The 16,394-nt window shown below is 44.4% G+C and overlaps 1 protein-coding gene across 1 annotated transcript in view; it reads right to left on the bottom strand.

Moving 5' to 3' along the window:
* The window catches only part of BMP2K (BMP2 inducible kinase), a 1,074,721-nt gene that overhangs the window by 886,329 nt on the left and 171,998 nt on the right, over positions 1-16,394 (bottom strand). The window contains exon 3 of the mRNA XM_069626343.1: positions 6,281-6,386. Coding sequence (XP_069482444.1) covers positions 6,281-6,386 — 106 coding nt within the window. The remainder of the gene's footprint in view (positions 1-6,280; positions 6,387-16,394) is intronic.

Here is a 16,394-nt window from a genome sequence, read left to right as displayed (position 1 = left end):
GGTGATGCTGAAGATAATGATTGATAAACACAATCGGTTTACAGAAGAACGTTTTCCATCTAATGGAACATTAAGTATTATGTAAATATTGTTTTGTTAGTTTCCAAAAAGGCAGAACGCCTTCAAGGAGCATGTTAACCCCTTAACTGGTAGGGTTTTTTGCTCCCAGTGCTGAACCCTTTTTTGAACATTTCGGTATGTTGCATTAAATCCCTTGTAACTTTTTTTGTTACTATTGATATCTTGGCCAAATTTGCACCCTTTTCTTCCCACACGTAGGCGGTCATAACGCCACCAAGGATTCCTAGTTTGCTGTAGAGGGGTGTGAGAAAATAAAAAAAGTGATCACATTGTGTTTTTTCAGAAAATGCCAATAAAATGATGTACAAAGAATCCTGTGGTATTTTTCTTGTAAGAGCTACAAACAAATGGTTTGCAGTTCTGGAGTCTCCATTTTTCAAGTTTTCAAGAACAGGTTGAGTGGAAACAAAAAAACATTTTTCATAAGGTTACCATTAGTTTTGTGGGGGGTAGGTGATTTTTCCCCATTTTTTTTTTAATAGGACATGCTTGGACGGAATGGAAGAGGATAGGAAAGCTCAATGGGAACACAAAGACACATTTCTAAAAAGTAGAGGCAATTCCAAGTTCAGTAAGGGGTCATTACCGCAGGTCAGGCAACAACTATGTACCTAAAATTCCCATTGTTTGGGAACAAATTGGAAAAGTGACAGAAAAAATGTATTGCTGGGCATGTTTGGCCGTTTACTTTGTAAGGTAATGGCCTCTGAATATTGAGAAAAGCAATGCTTCCCCCGACTCTTCTAGTTAGGAAATCACATTTTTGTAATGTTTCACAAAACAAGCAATACCACAAGCCACAAATGGAGTCATGGTACACAGGATTTTATGCTGACGGCTTAAACAGAAGTACTTAGCATTTGAAAATAAGGAAAACGAATGTGGTGAAGAATGGCAAGCCTACATTTTTTGAAAGAGCACAGGCAGACCTATTGAAGGATAGGCGACTTGTGCACGTTACTAAAGCATACAGTGCCTAAAGCAGCAACTAAATGTAGGTCTCATTTGGGAAATGAAAGGGGTGTGTAACAAAGTGCAGCAGGAAATTTATGAAAACCAAGAGAAAACAACAAATGTCGTCCCTTCCCACAGGTGTCCTGATAAAAATAGTTCCTCACATTTGTGGGTGCACTGAGCTAGGCTCATAAAGGCTTGTAAGCCCTGCGCCCTTTTTACGCAGTGCTGGTGCATTTTTTTAAATCAAATGCCAAATAATTGATCAGGGACTGTTGGCCCTATGTTTGGCCGTTGTGCTGATATAGTACTTCTTGGTTGCCTGGTGGTCTCTGGAGGCCTTTACAAAGAAAGAAATGTTCTGGTGCTTTTGTGGGTTGTATTGCTTTCTTTCCAGCGCAGGCTCCAGCAGGTCTGTTTGCCAGAGACATGCTCTTTCTTGTGCTGCTGCGGCTCTCCAGGGGTTCGCCTGCGGCATCACCCGCTGCATCATCAGTATGCTCATCAGTCAGGCCATGTTCTACCAGCCACGGCCCAGCTGGTTCTCTTCTCTTTGGCCGGCCCTGCCAATATAATGCACCCAGCATCCGTCATGTTGGTGGAGCCCATTCAGGCCAACAGACTGGCATCCGTCTGCGGAACCCCAGCAGCAACCTGTGCACGTAAGGAGGGGTCTGCCCACACATACTCTCGCACACGCCTGGGTCTTAAAGCTTCCTACCTTGAAAGGGCCAGATAATCAGCCCTATGATGGGAAGATTGTGGGGCTAATTTAAAAGCTTATCGCAACAGCCCTGCGCCACAGTACCTTACCCACTTCTCAGAGGTTATCTCCTACCATGCATTGGGGAGGGAAGTTAATTTCCCACCTACTGCGGAGACATAGGAGGGCACTTGGACCTTGTCGTCATTTAGAGGTAGAAAATGCCACCCTGGGGGGGTCGTCCTCTCCATCTTCCAGGAGGTTTGGTGTAGTGTAGATCTGATGGTGTGGGTTAGTGGTTGGGGTGAAGTAAACAACCCACTACCTGTTCGTTGGGTTGATTGGGCTGAGGAACGTACCAAAGGTGTGGACCAAAAGGACCTCCTATTTGCCACAGACCCTATTTGTTGGTAGCCTTTGCCAGTAGTTTGGCCTAAGGTTTTAAGGTTGTTGTGATCTTTTTTAGCCTTTTCAAGTGCTTCATCCACCGCCCTTCCAAAAAGGGCTGAATCCTCTAAGAGTTTATCCTGTATGGTGGCCTGTGTGTGAAGCTGAAAGCTAGTTCCTCTTAGCCAGGCGCAATGTTTCACAACTGCTGCCCCTGCTATCTGGCAACCTAATTTTTCAGCTTTATTCAGAGCAGTGCTGAAGACATCAGTGGCCATTTACCATCTTTTAGAATCTTGAGGAAAGACGACTGTCTCAGGTGGGATGACCTTACCCCGAGCTTCCATGCCGTCCTATTGGGCCTTCTTAAACTGCCCATAAGGACCTTGGCTGTGTATCTAGATCTATTCATATTTTACATTAATCATTCATGTGGTATTTGCATCCATGTACTCTGTCAAAACTAGTTAGAAATGGTCAGTAGTACAGGATTGAGTCCTCCTAGTTGAGATAATTAGATTGACTCACATCTACAGCCAATTTCTTGCCGTTATATTTTCACTCTAACCTGTTGTCAACAAAACTAATCTTTTTGTTCTTCATTCTTGACATGAAATCAGGTTTGTGTGTTATTGACTGTAATATAGATTCTCTAGCACATAATGTTTGGCACGGACAACAGGTCTGAGGTGTGTTTTTACTGTTTTTGTCATTTACCAGATTTGTGTCATTTGAAGCAGGCAGTATTCATTATGTGCATTTTTGCAGGATCAATGAGCCTACTGAATAAATAATTTTTATATTCAACTGTGTGTCCTTCAATAGATTCATTCAAATATAATTTATGATAGCCACATCCTCTATAGGAGTGTGGCTTTACAGAATCAGAAAATTAAGTGGTTCATTTAGGGGACTCACCTTTGTGTGATAGTTGTTCAGTTCATTTGTCCCCTTTATGCTTTTGAGTTTTTCCCTTTTGTTAAGCATAACTGCCCATAAGAACAGTGCCATTGACTATACGTACGATAAAAGCCACTGAAGTAGCAGCCTTATGTCCAAAATTATAAATCCTCCTAATCTCATTGCTGGTAGGAAATTCAGTGGTTGACAAGGGAGCATTATCCCTCTTTCTAGCAGTAATAACCACTATTGCCATTTGGTTTCTGATGTCCCCCAATATACACTGGATCTGTTGGTGCAGGATATTTCTTTTCTTTACACGGATTCATAGGTTTAGTAGTGAGTGGTTTTAATAGAGGGTGCAATTCGTTTTTACTGATTGCAGCACTGGAGTACAGTGAGAAATATTTATAGCCTGTAAAATATGTTCTATAAGTCAGTGTTGTCATCTGACCGATGTGCCTTCATGTCAAACCTTTCAACTGCTCACCTAATAAGGGATGTATGATTAAAATGATCCTCACTGAATCCGATATCCCCATATCTCCAGGTCTTCATAGAGAACCTTGGAGCCAGAATAGGTGCCCTGCTTTGCAACTCCACGTGCCGATTATGGGTTGTGATCCAACTGGAAGTTGAGCCTGCTGTAACATTTATATTACATCACGAAAAACCATTTTACTCATGGTAACCGGTGGCCGTTGTTGGCTGGATGTGGTCTTTTTGGATTTCCCGTTAGGGGACTTTGTGTTAACACATTATTATATGAAACTCATTGACCGGCCATCTTTATTGGTTGTGAGTAACCTTGACACAGAATGAACATTTTCTAAACTGATAGTAAAATAAAGTACAAATACAGACACAGATACTAGAATTATCCAGCCCGACTAAGCATAAAACATTGACAGAAACATGCAATGAACATATGTTAAATGCATCGACATGTGGAATACTGGCAAATAAAAACTTTTAATTGGTGCTGGTGGTGTTAACACACAGCAAACAGTTGAACCATTGTCAAGATGCTCTCTTGTTTCTTTCTAGTTAGGTCAGAGGTGAAAACATTGTGAAAGGATATAGTACATTATATGGTTAACCATAAGTAGTTGGAGGTTTCAGCCGACTGTTCTTGAAAGTTTGGTGTTCTGTGTTTGCAGTCAAGTTCTGGTTGGTTATCTCAGAAAACAAAAGCAGAAGTTTTGATTCCGGGACTTAGGCACAGATCAGGAACATGAATAGCATAATTGCCACTGCTGCCTTTAATGGAATCCAGACTTTCCTTTACTAGCAGTTTGGAAAACCTTCATTATACTATGAAACCATACTTCATTACTAACCCACTTGGTTGGAAGACACCAATATTTCGAATCAGCTATATCCTGCAAGCAAATGACATGCCACCAAAGTCACCCTTGATGGATCCTGGTAGGAGCTTAAAAGAAAAAGCCATTCAAACAACCTCATAGTAAATGTGGGGCTCGGTGCTGAAAATCAACACAAGAAATGCGACCCCTTTAAAAATTAGCATGTTTGATGAAAGCATAGAAGCCCCCCTACTGATTGGTGCATCGGTTGGGGAGTAAGAGGAATCGCACACAATGGTAAAACAAATCAGGTGCAGGCCGGTCTATAGTGTTTTCCAACACAAGTACTGAAAGAAACATTCTGGTTTTGATATGCAAAGCCAGTGGATAAGTCACAAGGAGCATCCTGTTCTTGGTGGGATACTGGGGCCCTTACAAAAAGGCAGGACATGGTGTGCCAACGCCAGTATCCTTGCACTGTCAAGAAGGAATGGGGACCCCTCTCAAACTGGAGTGTGAAGCCTACACGGGAGAACGTCTGGAAGGCACAAGTCATTTTCTCCTTTAAACCACTTACCACTGGATAGTTTAGGGACAGTTAAGTCCTAGAGAGAAGATACATAGATATGGCACAGGCTTTACGTACATCCCCCACCAGCATAGCACAGAACTTAGACAGTAGCGGGTAATATTTGTTATATACTAACCTGGGGAGTAGAGACACTTGTGATAAGGTAGTATTGGTGCGTTTAGACAAGAGGGTGAAGGGCCGCCCTAAAGCTAGGCCTGAGTTTGAAATAAAAACTCTTGGACCATCTCTGGGTATTGGAAGTGTTTTTTGAGCCACCTGTGACACTGGGATTGTTGGGAGGACTTGGTCGAGGTGGGCATTTTGGTGTAACAGGGCTGCAGGAACAGTATGCCTTGCGTGGACTAAAAAAGCCTTGCTAGGGTCTGCCTCTGGTGCCTTGCTGTCCAATTCGTCTGGGAAGAGATTGTGCCATGCTCTCCCTTTGCTTTGTATACTGGCCATCAAGATGAAGTGGGCCTGTGTGTCATGCAAAGTCATCCATTAATATAGAAAGCTTTTCGCTTCTTGCATCTACTAGAAGGCAAGCAATAGTACAGTACTTTTTTAAAATAAAATGTGTGGCAGATAGATAAACGAGCAAAAGCAAGCAACGTCCAAACTACAGCCTATCACACAACTTGTTATTGATTGTCTGACCTACGCTACACATGAGTGAAACAAAGCACCTAAGAGCTAGTTAGTCTCATGGTGTTACGCAATACCGAGGATTGAATTACCCAAGCAACCATACACGTACTGCCAACAGGAAGTACAGGTTTCCTACAATCAAAGTAAAAAATACATTCCGCTATAAACTATGTTTTTTTCAAACCCTATTAGAATTAAACACACGTCCGATACCCTCACCTCCCCATATGTGTGTTCTGGTTTTTGTACAGCACACTCACCTTGGAAGCAGAAGGTTTCAGTAATAGAATAAAATAATATGTGTACTGCTACTTGGGTTGTCTTCTTGCAAAGCACTTCATATTGGATTAACCGCACTCCTAACTGTTGTGATAACAGGCGTTATTATCACTCCATTAAATGGTTCTCAATGTATCGAATGTATCTACCTTGGAAGGAGGAAAGGCTCAGTTGGCCATGCCGTAGATTCAAACTTTCAAAATGTAGGTGAGAATCCATCCAGGGGTGTACCTTTTATATTTTAATCTGCTGCAATACGAGGGGTACAGCTAGGTGGATACAGAGAGATGATATAAAGAGTTACACGCAGGCGATGCACCTTAGAGAGTAAAAGAGACCCAGTATGGTTCATGATTGGTATCCGCAGACTTTGAATATTCTCCCCCACGCCACACTCCCCTCAAGAAAACTCATGTATAACTCGAAATCATATTATGTACAATGTCTTACCTCTGCAAAGCTCCATCAGAATAAGCACTTCCCAAACATTGTCACCAACACAATTGATGGCACAGTCTAGGTATCCCACAATGTTCTTGTGTCCAGATAACTCTTTCTGAAACAAAAGGATGCACAATGTCATCAATCCCACAGTTGGGGCTGTCCTGCAAGCATACCAATATTTGTTACTTCATAAATCACACTGAACAACCTTCAGACAGCTTACCTTGTGCACAAGTAGACTACACACATCATTTTAAAGAACATTGCAAAGCACCACCTCCAATAAAACAGAAACAAAGCCTCAATATTTGAATTGAACATTGCTATTTCATTGCACTGAATGGACCAGGAGCAGGGGTTAACCGATGGACTGTACAGCCCACTCCTTACGCCTTGTTGCACAGTATATAGGGTGGGCAGATAGAACCCATCAGAATTTCATATAGTGGAAGTGGAAATAAATTATAGCTCGGCTCAATAGGCAGATTTCCAAAGTCACCAGTCACTACACTTAGACTCAAACTGGTGAAACAGTGTGATATCGCAAGCATTTGCTATGAAATGCCCTCATCTGGAGTTTCACATATCGCTCGTTAAACAGCTGACAAAAATGGAACCAGCCCCAGGTACCGTTAACAGATGTTATAAAACGTTTAAAGGCGCAAGCTACTGAGATGCTCCTATGGGTGCACAAATTAAAAGCAAAGCCTACAGTCAAACATGGGGGCTCCTTCTAAACTTCAAATTGTGGAAAACTATTTTCATAAACGATTGGGTGTTCCTAGATCTGCTCTCAATTATGCAGTCGAGGTAGGGCTGGCTTCATAGAAGAGGACCTTGCATGGGAACCCGCACTGCAAGAGCTGAGAATATGGAGTAATTGTAAAGTAACCTTGTCCCATCACATTATTAACTGCATAAGGAGCAAAAGGGCATGGCTGTCCATTCCTTGGTTTAAGCAAGTGAAACAGTCCCTGAAGCAAATAAATGTTTTGGTCTATCTTACGTACCCAAGTATTTAGATCTAAAGCGTTACCAGTGTTATGAAGATACTGCCATGTAAATAGTTGTTGCTATAATGATAGATGTTATATGTAAATAGTTGCTGTTGTCCAGCTGTATTGTAGGTAATTGTATGGTGTTCCATATGCATGATGTAGGCAAGGTTCCAATCAGAACCTCAATTGTATGAGGTAGGCTGAAGAATGTTTATGCTTAAGATTGGTTCTGTGCCAGTTGAAGTGTCCCAGCCTGCAGTCAAGACGTGCTGTCTTTACCTTGAAGCTTGTAAAAAAAATAAAAAAAAACAAATATACAGGATTCTATTACTTTCATTGGTAACAAGGATACACTGGAGTCATATTGAGACCCTCGGCACAGGAAATTGGATGAATCCTAGCACTAACAGCGACGCAAGAAACTAAGTGGTGGCAGCAAAATAGAGATTGCACATCAGCCGCTCCGCCTGCTGGCGTAGTAGCGGCCTTTGTGGGAGTAAGGAGACGTGATTCAGTAAAGTAGCAGCTGGCGGTTCTAGGTCATTTGGTCGAAAATAAATGGTCGACAGGACAAATGGTCGACACCAAAAGGTCGACAGGTCAAATGGTCGAATTTTTTTTTTTTGTTTTTTCACTTCCACCCCCCCTTTCTTTTGGTAAAAACCCCTTTTTTCCCTAAACGAAAACCTAAATAATATATATATAAATAAATAAAAAACTCGACCATTTGGCCTGTCGACAAAATTGTGTCAACCATTTGTCTGTCGACCATTTGACTAGACACCGCAGCTGGCTACTTCTCGAGACAAGCCGCTCCACCTAAGCAGGCGTAAGTAGCGGCCAACGGTCAGTGAGTATGGCAACGAAGTGAAGCGCTGCCCTAGTGTGGTTACGTGCTCACTAACATAATAGAAAAATAAATACTGAAAAGTGGACGATCACGAAACACCAGCGCTGCCGAAAAGCTCCTGAGTAGTAAGCGCATGTGCAGTGTGTCGCCTGATGTTCACGGGCAGACAAGCGACTACTGCGCATGCGCGATAAGGGTTAAGCACATGCGCAGGGAGTGCCTGACTGTAAATTGAGGACACATCGAACTTGCACATGCGTGGCAAGGATATAAAAGAATTTTAATGGGAAGTGCTCATAACACGGAATTTCAATAGAAATATAGTAAACAAGGAAATATTAAATCGGTGTATGTATGCAAGGGGTGGAGACCAATCATTGGGCACTTTTGAAAAACGAATTTGAATCAGCGCAATGACAACAAGCGATCAAGGCTAGCAGGGACACAAAAGCAATAAATAAAACCAGTGTTGTGTGCAACACAAAGCATATATCACCAAGCATACTTTCATTGTAAAACATCATGGCAATGACAGGATTACCAGGGCCTTCTTTGTTCATGGCGTGTCCTGGACAACCGAAAGTGAAATGGGCAAAGTGGAAAAAAGGGTGCCAGCATTCTATCAGAGCGACATGCGGAACTTCCTTTTCTATGGACAGGAATGTAGCCTTACTCATGCATTTCCCCGGATATGAAGGCCAAGGATATATGACATGTTACCAGATTTTACAGAAGCTGGTGAAGGAGATGGAAAATCAGAGATGGAAATTGCATTAAAAAAAACTGGACATACATTTCAATCCCAAAACCAGTACGATACTTGAAAGGTATAACTTTGGGATTAGGATTCAAGAACCGGGTGAAAGTGTAGAAGAGTTTGTTACCGCCTTAAGACATCTGGCCCTATCGTGCAAGTTCAGAGACTCATTTGACGAACACACCCGGGACCAATTTATAATGAATTGCAACAGTAATGGAATACGTGAAGAACTATGGCTGAGATATGAACCGTCTTTGGAGGAGGTCTTGAGCATTGCGAAAAGGGCGGAACATTCCATGGCATGCATGGCAAAGATATCCGAGAATGACAGTACTGAGGGGAAGGTTGAAGTTCTTAATGTAGTGGACTCAAAGCAGAAAAGAAAAAGGGAAAAGAGAGACCTCATGTTAACAAAAGAGTGGATTTTAAAACAAGTAAACGGAAAGGCAAGAGAAGAGATGAGAAAGAAAGTTTGTGTTTTAGATGTTGCTAGCAACACATATTTCGCAGCCTCTCTTGCATGTCCAGGAAGGACAACTTGCGCCAAATGCAAAATAAGAGGTAATTTTCCCCAATCGCTGCAAAAATTACCAAACCAACCAGAGGATAGTGATTGTGGTTAATGATGACGATGGAAATGTATATTCCGAGGACGAGGAAAACATCAATGTTGAAAATAAACCATACCCACCCAACCCCCACCACACACACACCTGTCTCCTACAGCACCAGTGGACATAGACAGTAGCACAAAGGATTGATAGCATAACACCATTCAAACAAGGGAACGGAGGAGTCACTCTATGAGAGGCTTGAGCATGCAATATGTTGACAAAATAAAGACAATTAAGTCCCTTTTTGGAGCAGCTGGTGTACAAACTTTGAGATGATGTAGGCTATGTGAGAAACCTGGAGGTGTCTCACCCGCTAGACCCCGGGAATCTGTCATCCAGGTGGCCAGGACACGGCCATCGCTTTTGGATCCAGTTCCTGGGGGTGGACCAGTGTAGGAGGATCACCTGGATGAGGGGTCCTCGGGGAGTGGAAGTGGGAAACCGGAGGGTGAGACGCGGTATTCCCCTTCCCAATGACACCTTTTCCCCATCCTACCAGGTAGGACATAGGAATTCAACATCCCACCCCCGACCCCTTTGCGACACAAACACGTTCTAGCGGCCAGTTGACCGTGAGCGCCAACGGACTAACACGAGAGGCGTTTACCCGACATGTCCCAACACTGTGGACGGGCAAGGTCAGTCAATTACAGATACCTGACTTCAATCACGCTTTCCCACACGGATGAAAGGCGGAGCACGAAAGCACACTCTGAGCGAGGCAAACCACATGAGGAAACAGCAGTTCTAAGATGGCAGTTTAATACAAGGAGAAAGACAAGACCAAAGAGTCGCAAGGAGGGAAGTACCCATGACCTCTTTAAACAGTTATTTTAGTGAGCCTTGGGAAGTAAGAAACCGAAGACGAGGAACTAAGGCTGATCAAACATGCATAGTGTGTCGAAGGTACACAGGGCTCTCCTGCGTCGATAACCAAAGCAGGGAGGAGCGATTGTCGCTGTGGTACTGTCCTTGGCTCCTACAACAAAGCAGAGTCAGAAGACAGCAGAGCTGGTGAGTTAGAGAGACATATCAAACCAGCTTGTGTTTTCAACCAAGGTTGCAAGCGCCAATATTGTACAAAGAGGTGTTTGCAAAGGCGTTTGCAAAGAGCGACGTGAATATAATAATTGGAACCAAAGGAGTAATTGAACTTTACATTTTGAACTTTGAGGGGCCAACAAAAGATATGATACACATTGTGGTCCGGTGTGGCCGCTCATTCGAAAGTCTCTGTCAGGTATCCAACTGATGCTGAGTGTGAAAAAAAAGGAATAACGAAATCGAAGTGGTCATGCAACCGGTCAAGCAAAACCCTGAAGGAATAACGAAATCGAAGTGGTCATGCAACCGTTCAAGCAAAACCCTGTGCACATTCAAAAGTCTTTGATAGTTTAAGGTAAATCACAATTGGTCTGAGCCCAGCTGAGGGAGACTAATTGACCAAAAGAAATGGATCTGTGCCCGGCAGAGGGGAATCCAGGGTGAACCGTGAGTCATCCGAGAAAGAATTCCCTAAACATTGCTTCAAAAGGAATCTGAGGTCGGAAGAGGGGGATCCAGGGAGAACACCCAAATGTGAATACATTTGAAAGGAAAAGGTTTACGTATTGTTTTTGCACAGCAGACCCTTTTGAGTCTAGAGACTTAAAAGTAGTAAAGAGGCTTCGACCCAGAAGGTCCTGAACGGTGAAGATTGAAATGTATCCTTGTGCCGCAGAAGCCAGAGTGTGCGATTTGCTACAGTGAACCGCCCTGCCCATTGCTGAAAACATGGCAAAGGGAGGCCAAAAGCCCAATTATTCTGACTTATCATTTTCATGAACTTCACCCCCCACTCAATTTGTATTTAGCAGGTAGGATTGGCAATTTTTTAATTTAGTATGGGCCCTTTTATTGTGACGAGACTCCACTAGGACTGCATTATTATTATTATTTGATGGCCATAGCTTGCTCCCATCTGTAGATTTAGGATTAGATAGGCGTTTATCACACCCTTGTTGAAGTTCAATAAACACTCTTGAACTGTGGTCACTTGTGTCTGTCTTACTGTTGATACCATGCCTTCCTTACAGCTACCAATGGTCAAAATCCCTCAATGGAGGCAAAGATGTGCGTCAGTGGCCAGAGCCAAGTTTTGAGGCTTGCATGGCATTAGACATATAGTTAAGGGATAGACTGAAGGCAGAAACAGAGTTGTGGGTGAACCAAACGGATGCCATTATTTGTGACTATTCTAACAAGGCCTCTGCCAAAGTGCTGCCTCCACCATTCCAGGAGTAGGCTCAAGTTCCCACTAGGCAAATTAACCTGCCCTCTCTAGTGCCAAGAAACAAATACTTTTCACAGAAAAGATGAAGCTGCTAGACAAATCCAGAACTGTCTCTCTCCTAGGAGGTTGTTAGTGTAAGATGAGTACTCCTGGCCTGACCCCTAACTTAATCCTTGAAAGTGACTCTCCCATCCCTGTTCCTCAAGGCTCCAAGTAGCACCACAAGGTCATCTCTTGAACCAACGTTACAAGATAGAGTGTTCTTTGTGGAGCCCTACCCTACTTATAGCAGAGGAGCACATGTTCTCAGGACTCTTGCAGGGGAGCCAGGCTACGTAAACAACTTCCAGCAGCCTTCTGAATGCATCAGACGAGACAAGCCAAGAAACACTGCAACATAATTTCCCAGCGCACCCGACCAACAAGACAGAATGTTATAGCATGGCTGGGCTAACTCGCCCTGCCGCTCCAGAGGCATGTCTTTTGTTAGGAACTTTTGGACTGTCACGACTGGGCACTCCTTGGCTTGTAGCGCACAGCCCTCCCATTGACTGGAAGTTAAGGAGCGATGAGCAAGGTGACCCATCAGGATTGGGATAGTGTTTGAATGAGGTAAGAAGAGTATTCAGTAGAACTACAGTGAATGAGGGGTGAGGAGTGCATAGGATCAATAGTGGGTAACTTGCCAGACAGCTGAACTTGTGTCAAATGTTATTAATTCTTACTTGCTGCAACACTGATGCGGCCTGTGTCTCCATTCAGATATGGCTGCAAAAAAGGCAAAATGATCAAGAGTGAGGAAGAGCTGCTGGACATCCTACCTCGGTGCATTTCAAAGACTCATAGCAGACTGGCGAGCTACAGGGCAAGGCAAGTAGCTTAGAGGCCAGTGCAATACTTCCCCCAAATACTCCTCTAGTGGAAGCCCCCAGACAATGAAGTAGCAGAGAGAGGTTGGGTGCTCAGGGGTTGTGAGGTAAAAGGACAAAGCGCCACTGCAAGGACGATCTACTTCCTCCCCTTTGGAAAATACTGGAGAAGGCACCACACAGAGCGTGGGTTTCACTGACAATGTGGGTCTAAGAGAAAAACCAAAGTAGTAGTACATTGGTAGCCAAGATGCAGCTCTACAAGTCTAAACTGAAATCCATCCTTATTCAGTACACAGAGAAAAAAATGCTATTTCTTAAACAAAATTACCATCGGTGGGGAGAAAAGTCTAATACGATTTTAGCCTGGTGCCTTAGGGTGGAACAGATGAGGAAATCTATTCCCGTAATTAAAGGGGAGGGGGACGTAGCGGTCTACGATACAGTAGGGATTGTGAGGGAGTTCACCAACTTTTACGAAACCTTGCATGCCTCTGAATACAAGGGAAAGGTCTCCCAGATTATATCTTGCTTGGGAAGCCTACCCCTTCTGGGAATCTCGGGGGAGGAGGCTGAACGACTAGGAGAACCTATAACCCTGGAGGAAGCGATTAGAGCAATCGTGGGAAGAAAGCAGGTACCGCCTGGGGAGTGATGGCTTCTGTAACGCTCACCTGATTCCCGCAGAGGCGCCGGTCTTGACTGGGCGAATACCGTATCTTCAAAGGTGATGTGTAACACACGGTTGGCTCTTTGGGCTGGACCTCTGTGCACTGCATGTCTGACTCGAAGAATAAGATGTCTGCAGATAGAAAATATGGGATTAATGAACTGGGGTTATTGGGTGTCTCTCTCTTCTTCCCCTTCTCTTCTCCTGTAGAACCCCAAAGGTTAACGCTCTCACCTTAGGTAAGTGAACGCCGAGCTCTCCATCTGCCTTGGGGCAGGGTGCCGTAACCAGTTTCTTCACTGGATAAGGGTGCAGGCCTCTTGACCTCAGAAGACTGCTGTCCGTCGTTTACTGCACGAACGGTAAGTTCCGAGTATTTCAAATGTCTTTAAAAGTCTTTTGTAATGATCTCTCTTGTTTTGCAGGGTTCCGGCGATGGCGGATGACGGGCTGAAGTGAGTTGAGGATGGAACCCGTGTGAGGAATAGAAGCGCCTGGAAGCACGTAAGTAAGCGCTTGTTGTCTGCTTCACGATGCGCACTAACTGTCCCTTTATCTTGCAGGTACAAGTTCGGAGCTGCTGAAGGGTGCCGGAATACCCACTGGGTTCGGCGTGGGAAGGAGTAATGGCACGTGAGTAATAAAGTTACCCAATGTCTTTAAACGCACTTTCTTTTGTCTTTCAGATGCGGGATGCAGCGCTGAAGGCCTCCGGAGCGTGCGAAGAGTTGGTAAGCTTTTGTCTTTCAGATGCCGGAATGCAGTGCGAAGACCTCCGGAGCACGCGAAGAGTAGGTAAGCCTTTGTCTTTCAGATGCCGGAATGCAGCGCAAGGCGTTGGTGACAGCCGATGGACCAGGTAAGAGAAGCGCTGTCACTGAAGACCGTAATGCTAACCTGTTCTTTCTTGTCTTTATAGGGGTTGCTGAAGACTGGATTCAGGATGGTAAGCCTTTTTCCCTTAGGCCCAGGATCAGATGCAGAAGACACGATGAGCGTTCTGCTGCAGAGGATGCAGAATAACGCAAAGCAAGATTCATCCATCGGGTGTGGTTTAAATAGCCTCCTCTAGTGCTTAGGTGTCTCCTTCCACAGCCACGCCTAGGTAAGAAAAGAGTTCCTGCTTTCCAGAAGAGTTCCAGTGTTCTGAACCTAGGGAGTGGCTCCTGCCCCACCCAACAGGAAAAGTAGTCCCAAACAGAAGAGGATTAGAGGCTCAACTGGCAGGTAAGTAAGCAGCATGGTCTGCTGCAGGTAAGTCCACCCAAGCATTATGAGCCCGGCGCTTCCAGCGCTGGGACTGGGCATATTTATGAGCCTGGTGCCACTGGCGCCAGGACAGGGTCCAAAAGGTCCCAATTGGGACTGCTTGGCACTCGGAACCTGGGTTATGGGTCTGCTTCCAACGGAGTTGGGTAAGTCCTGACCTTTTGGAAGCAGAGATCATGACAGCACCCCCCCTCAAGGCCCCTCCCAAACCGGGCTTCTCCGGGGGTTTTGGCTTGTCAGGAAATGTTCGATGGAATCTTTTGATTAGACGAGGAGCGTGGACATATTCTGCAGGTTCCCAGGATCTTTCTTGGGGGCCGTAGCCTTTCCAGTCAATTAGGTAAAATAGTTTAGATTTGGAGATCTTGGAGTCCAGGATGCTTTTGACTTCAAACTCGAGTTCTCCATCAACTAGGATAGGTTTTGGAGATTTAGTTAGTCGGGTTTGAGGTTGCACAGATTTTAATAGAGAGATGTGGAAGACCGGATGTATCTTCATGTGAGGGGGCAAGTCCAACTTGACCGCTACTGGGTTTACTATGGTAGTGATGGAATAGGGACCCAGGTATCTTGGGTTGAATGTGCGTGGTCCTTTTAGAGGTAGATATTTGGTGGATAACCAGACTTGATCTCCTACTTGATATTGGGGGGCTTCCTTCCGATGTTGATCTGCTCCTTTCTTGTATTGTTCCTTAGCCCTTTGAAGGTGAGAAACGGCTTCCTTAAAGGCTTGGGTGATTGTAGAATGCAGGTAGTCTACTGCTGGTGTTCCAAGATCTTGGAGTGGATCCAACTCCGAGGTTCGAGGGTGACTGCCGTATAGAAGAAAAAACGGGGTTTTCCCAGTTCCCGAGTGGACAGAGTTATTGTAGGCATATTCGGCTATCCAAAGGATATCTTTCCAAGTTTTTTCAGTTTGTTGCAGCATGCAGCGTAAATACTGTTCCAGAGTTTGATTGGTCCTCTCGGTTTGTCCGTCGGTTTGAGGGTGGTGACTGGTCGATAGTCTCACATCAATTTGAGCCGACCGACAGCAACTTCGCCAAAAATGAGAAATGAATTGACTACCTCGATCCGAAATTAGAACTGAAGGAAAACCGTGCAGTCGGACGATGTTTTCGAGAAATTCTCGGGCCAGAGTTGTTGCTGTTGGCAAGCCTTTGAGTGGAATGAAATGCGCCATCTTGGAGAATAAGTCCACGATTACTAGGATCGTATTGTATCCGGAGCATGGAGGTAGATCGGTGATGAAGTCCATAGAAAGCGTATGCCAAGGGCGAGGTGGGATGTCAATAGGGCGTAAGAGGCCGGCTGGTTTTTCCTTTTGACTCTTGTTTTGGGCGCATACTCCACAGGACATTATAAAGTCTCTGATATCTTTTTTCCAAGACGGCCACCAGAAGTAGCGCTTGATCTTCTCTGAGGTTTTGGCCATAACGGGATGTCCTTCCATTAAGGAATCGTGATAACAAGAGATTACCTTTTTCTGTAAATCTGTGCTGGGCAGGTATAATCGTTCTTGGAAATACAATAAGTTGTCCTTCACTGCAAAGTCCTTTCCCTGCATATGCCAATTCTGTATGTCTGCTGGAGTTACAAGTTGCCTGGCTTTATCCTTAACTTCCTCTATGGATTGTGTGGCGATTACACCCAGAATTCTTTGTTCGGGAATGATAGGTACAGGTTTAGGGTTGATCAAGTGTTCTTCCACTCCCATCCGAGAAAGGGCATCAGCTTTACCGTTTTTTGTACCAGGTCGATAGGTAATTATGAAGTCAAACTCGGCAAAGAATAGTGCCCAACGGAGTTGTCTAGAGG

Source organism: Ambystoma mexicanum, chromosome 6p, assembly GCF_040938575.1.
Source record: "Ambystoma mexicanum isolate Mex_15411 chromosome 6p, UKY_AmexF1_1, whole genome shotgun sequence".
In the NCBI taxonomy this organism is placed as follows: Eukaryota; Metazoa; Chordata; class Amphibia; order Caudata; family Ambystomatidae; genus Ambystoma; species Ambystoma mexicanum.
This window is presented reverse-complemented; position numbering and strand designations above follow the sequence as displayed.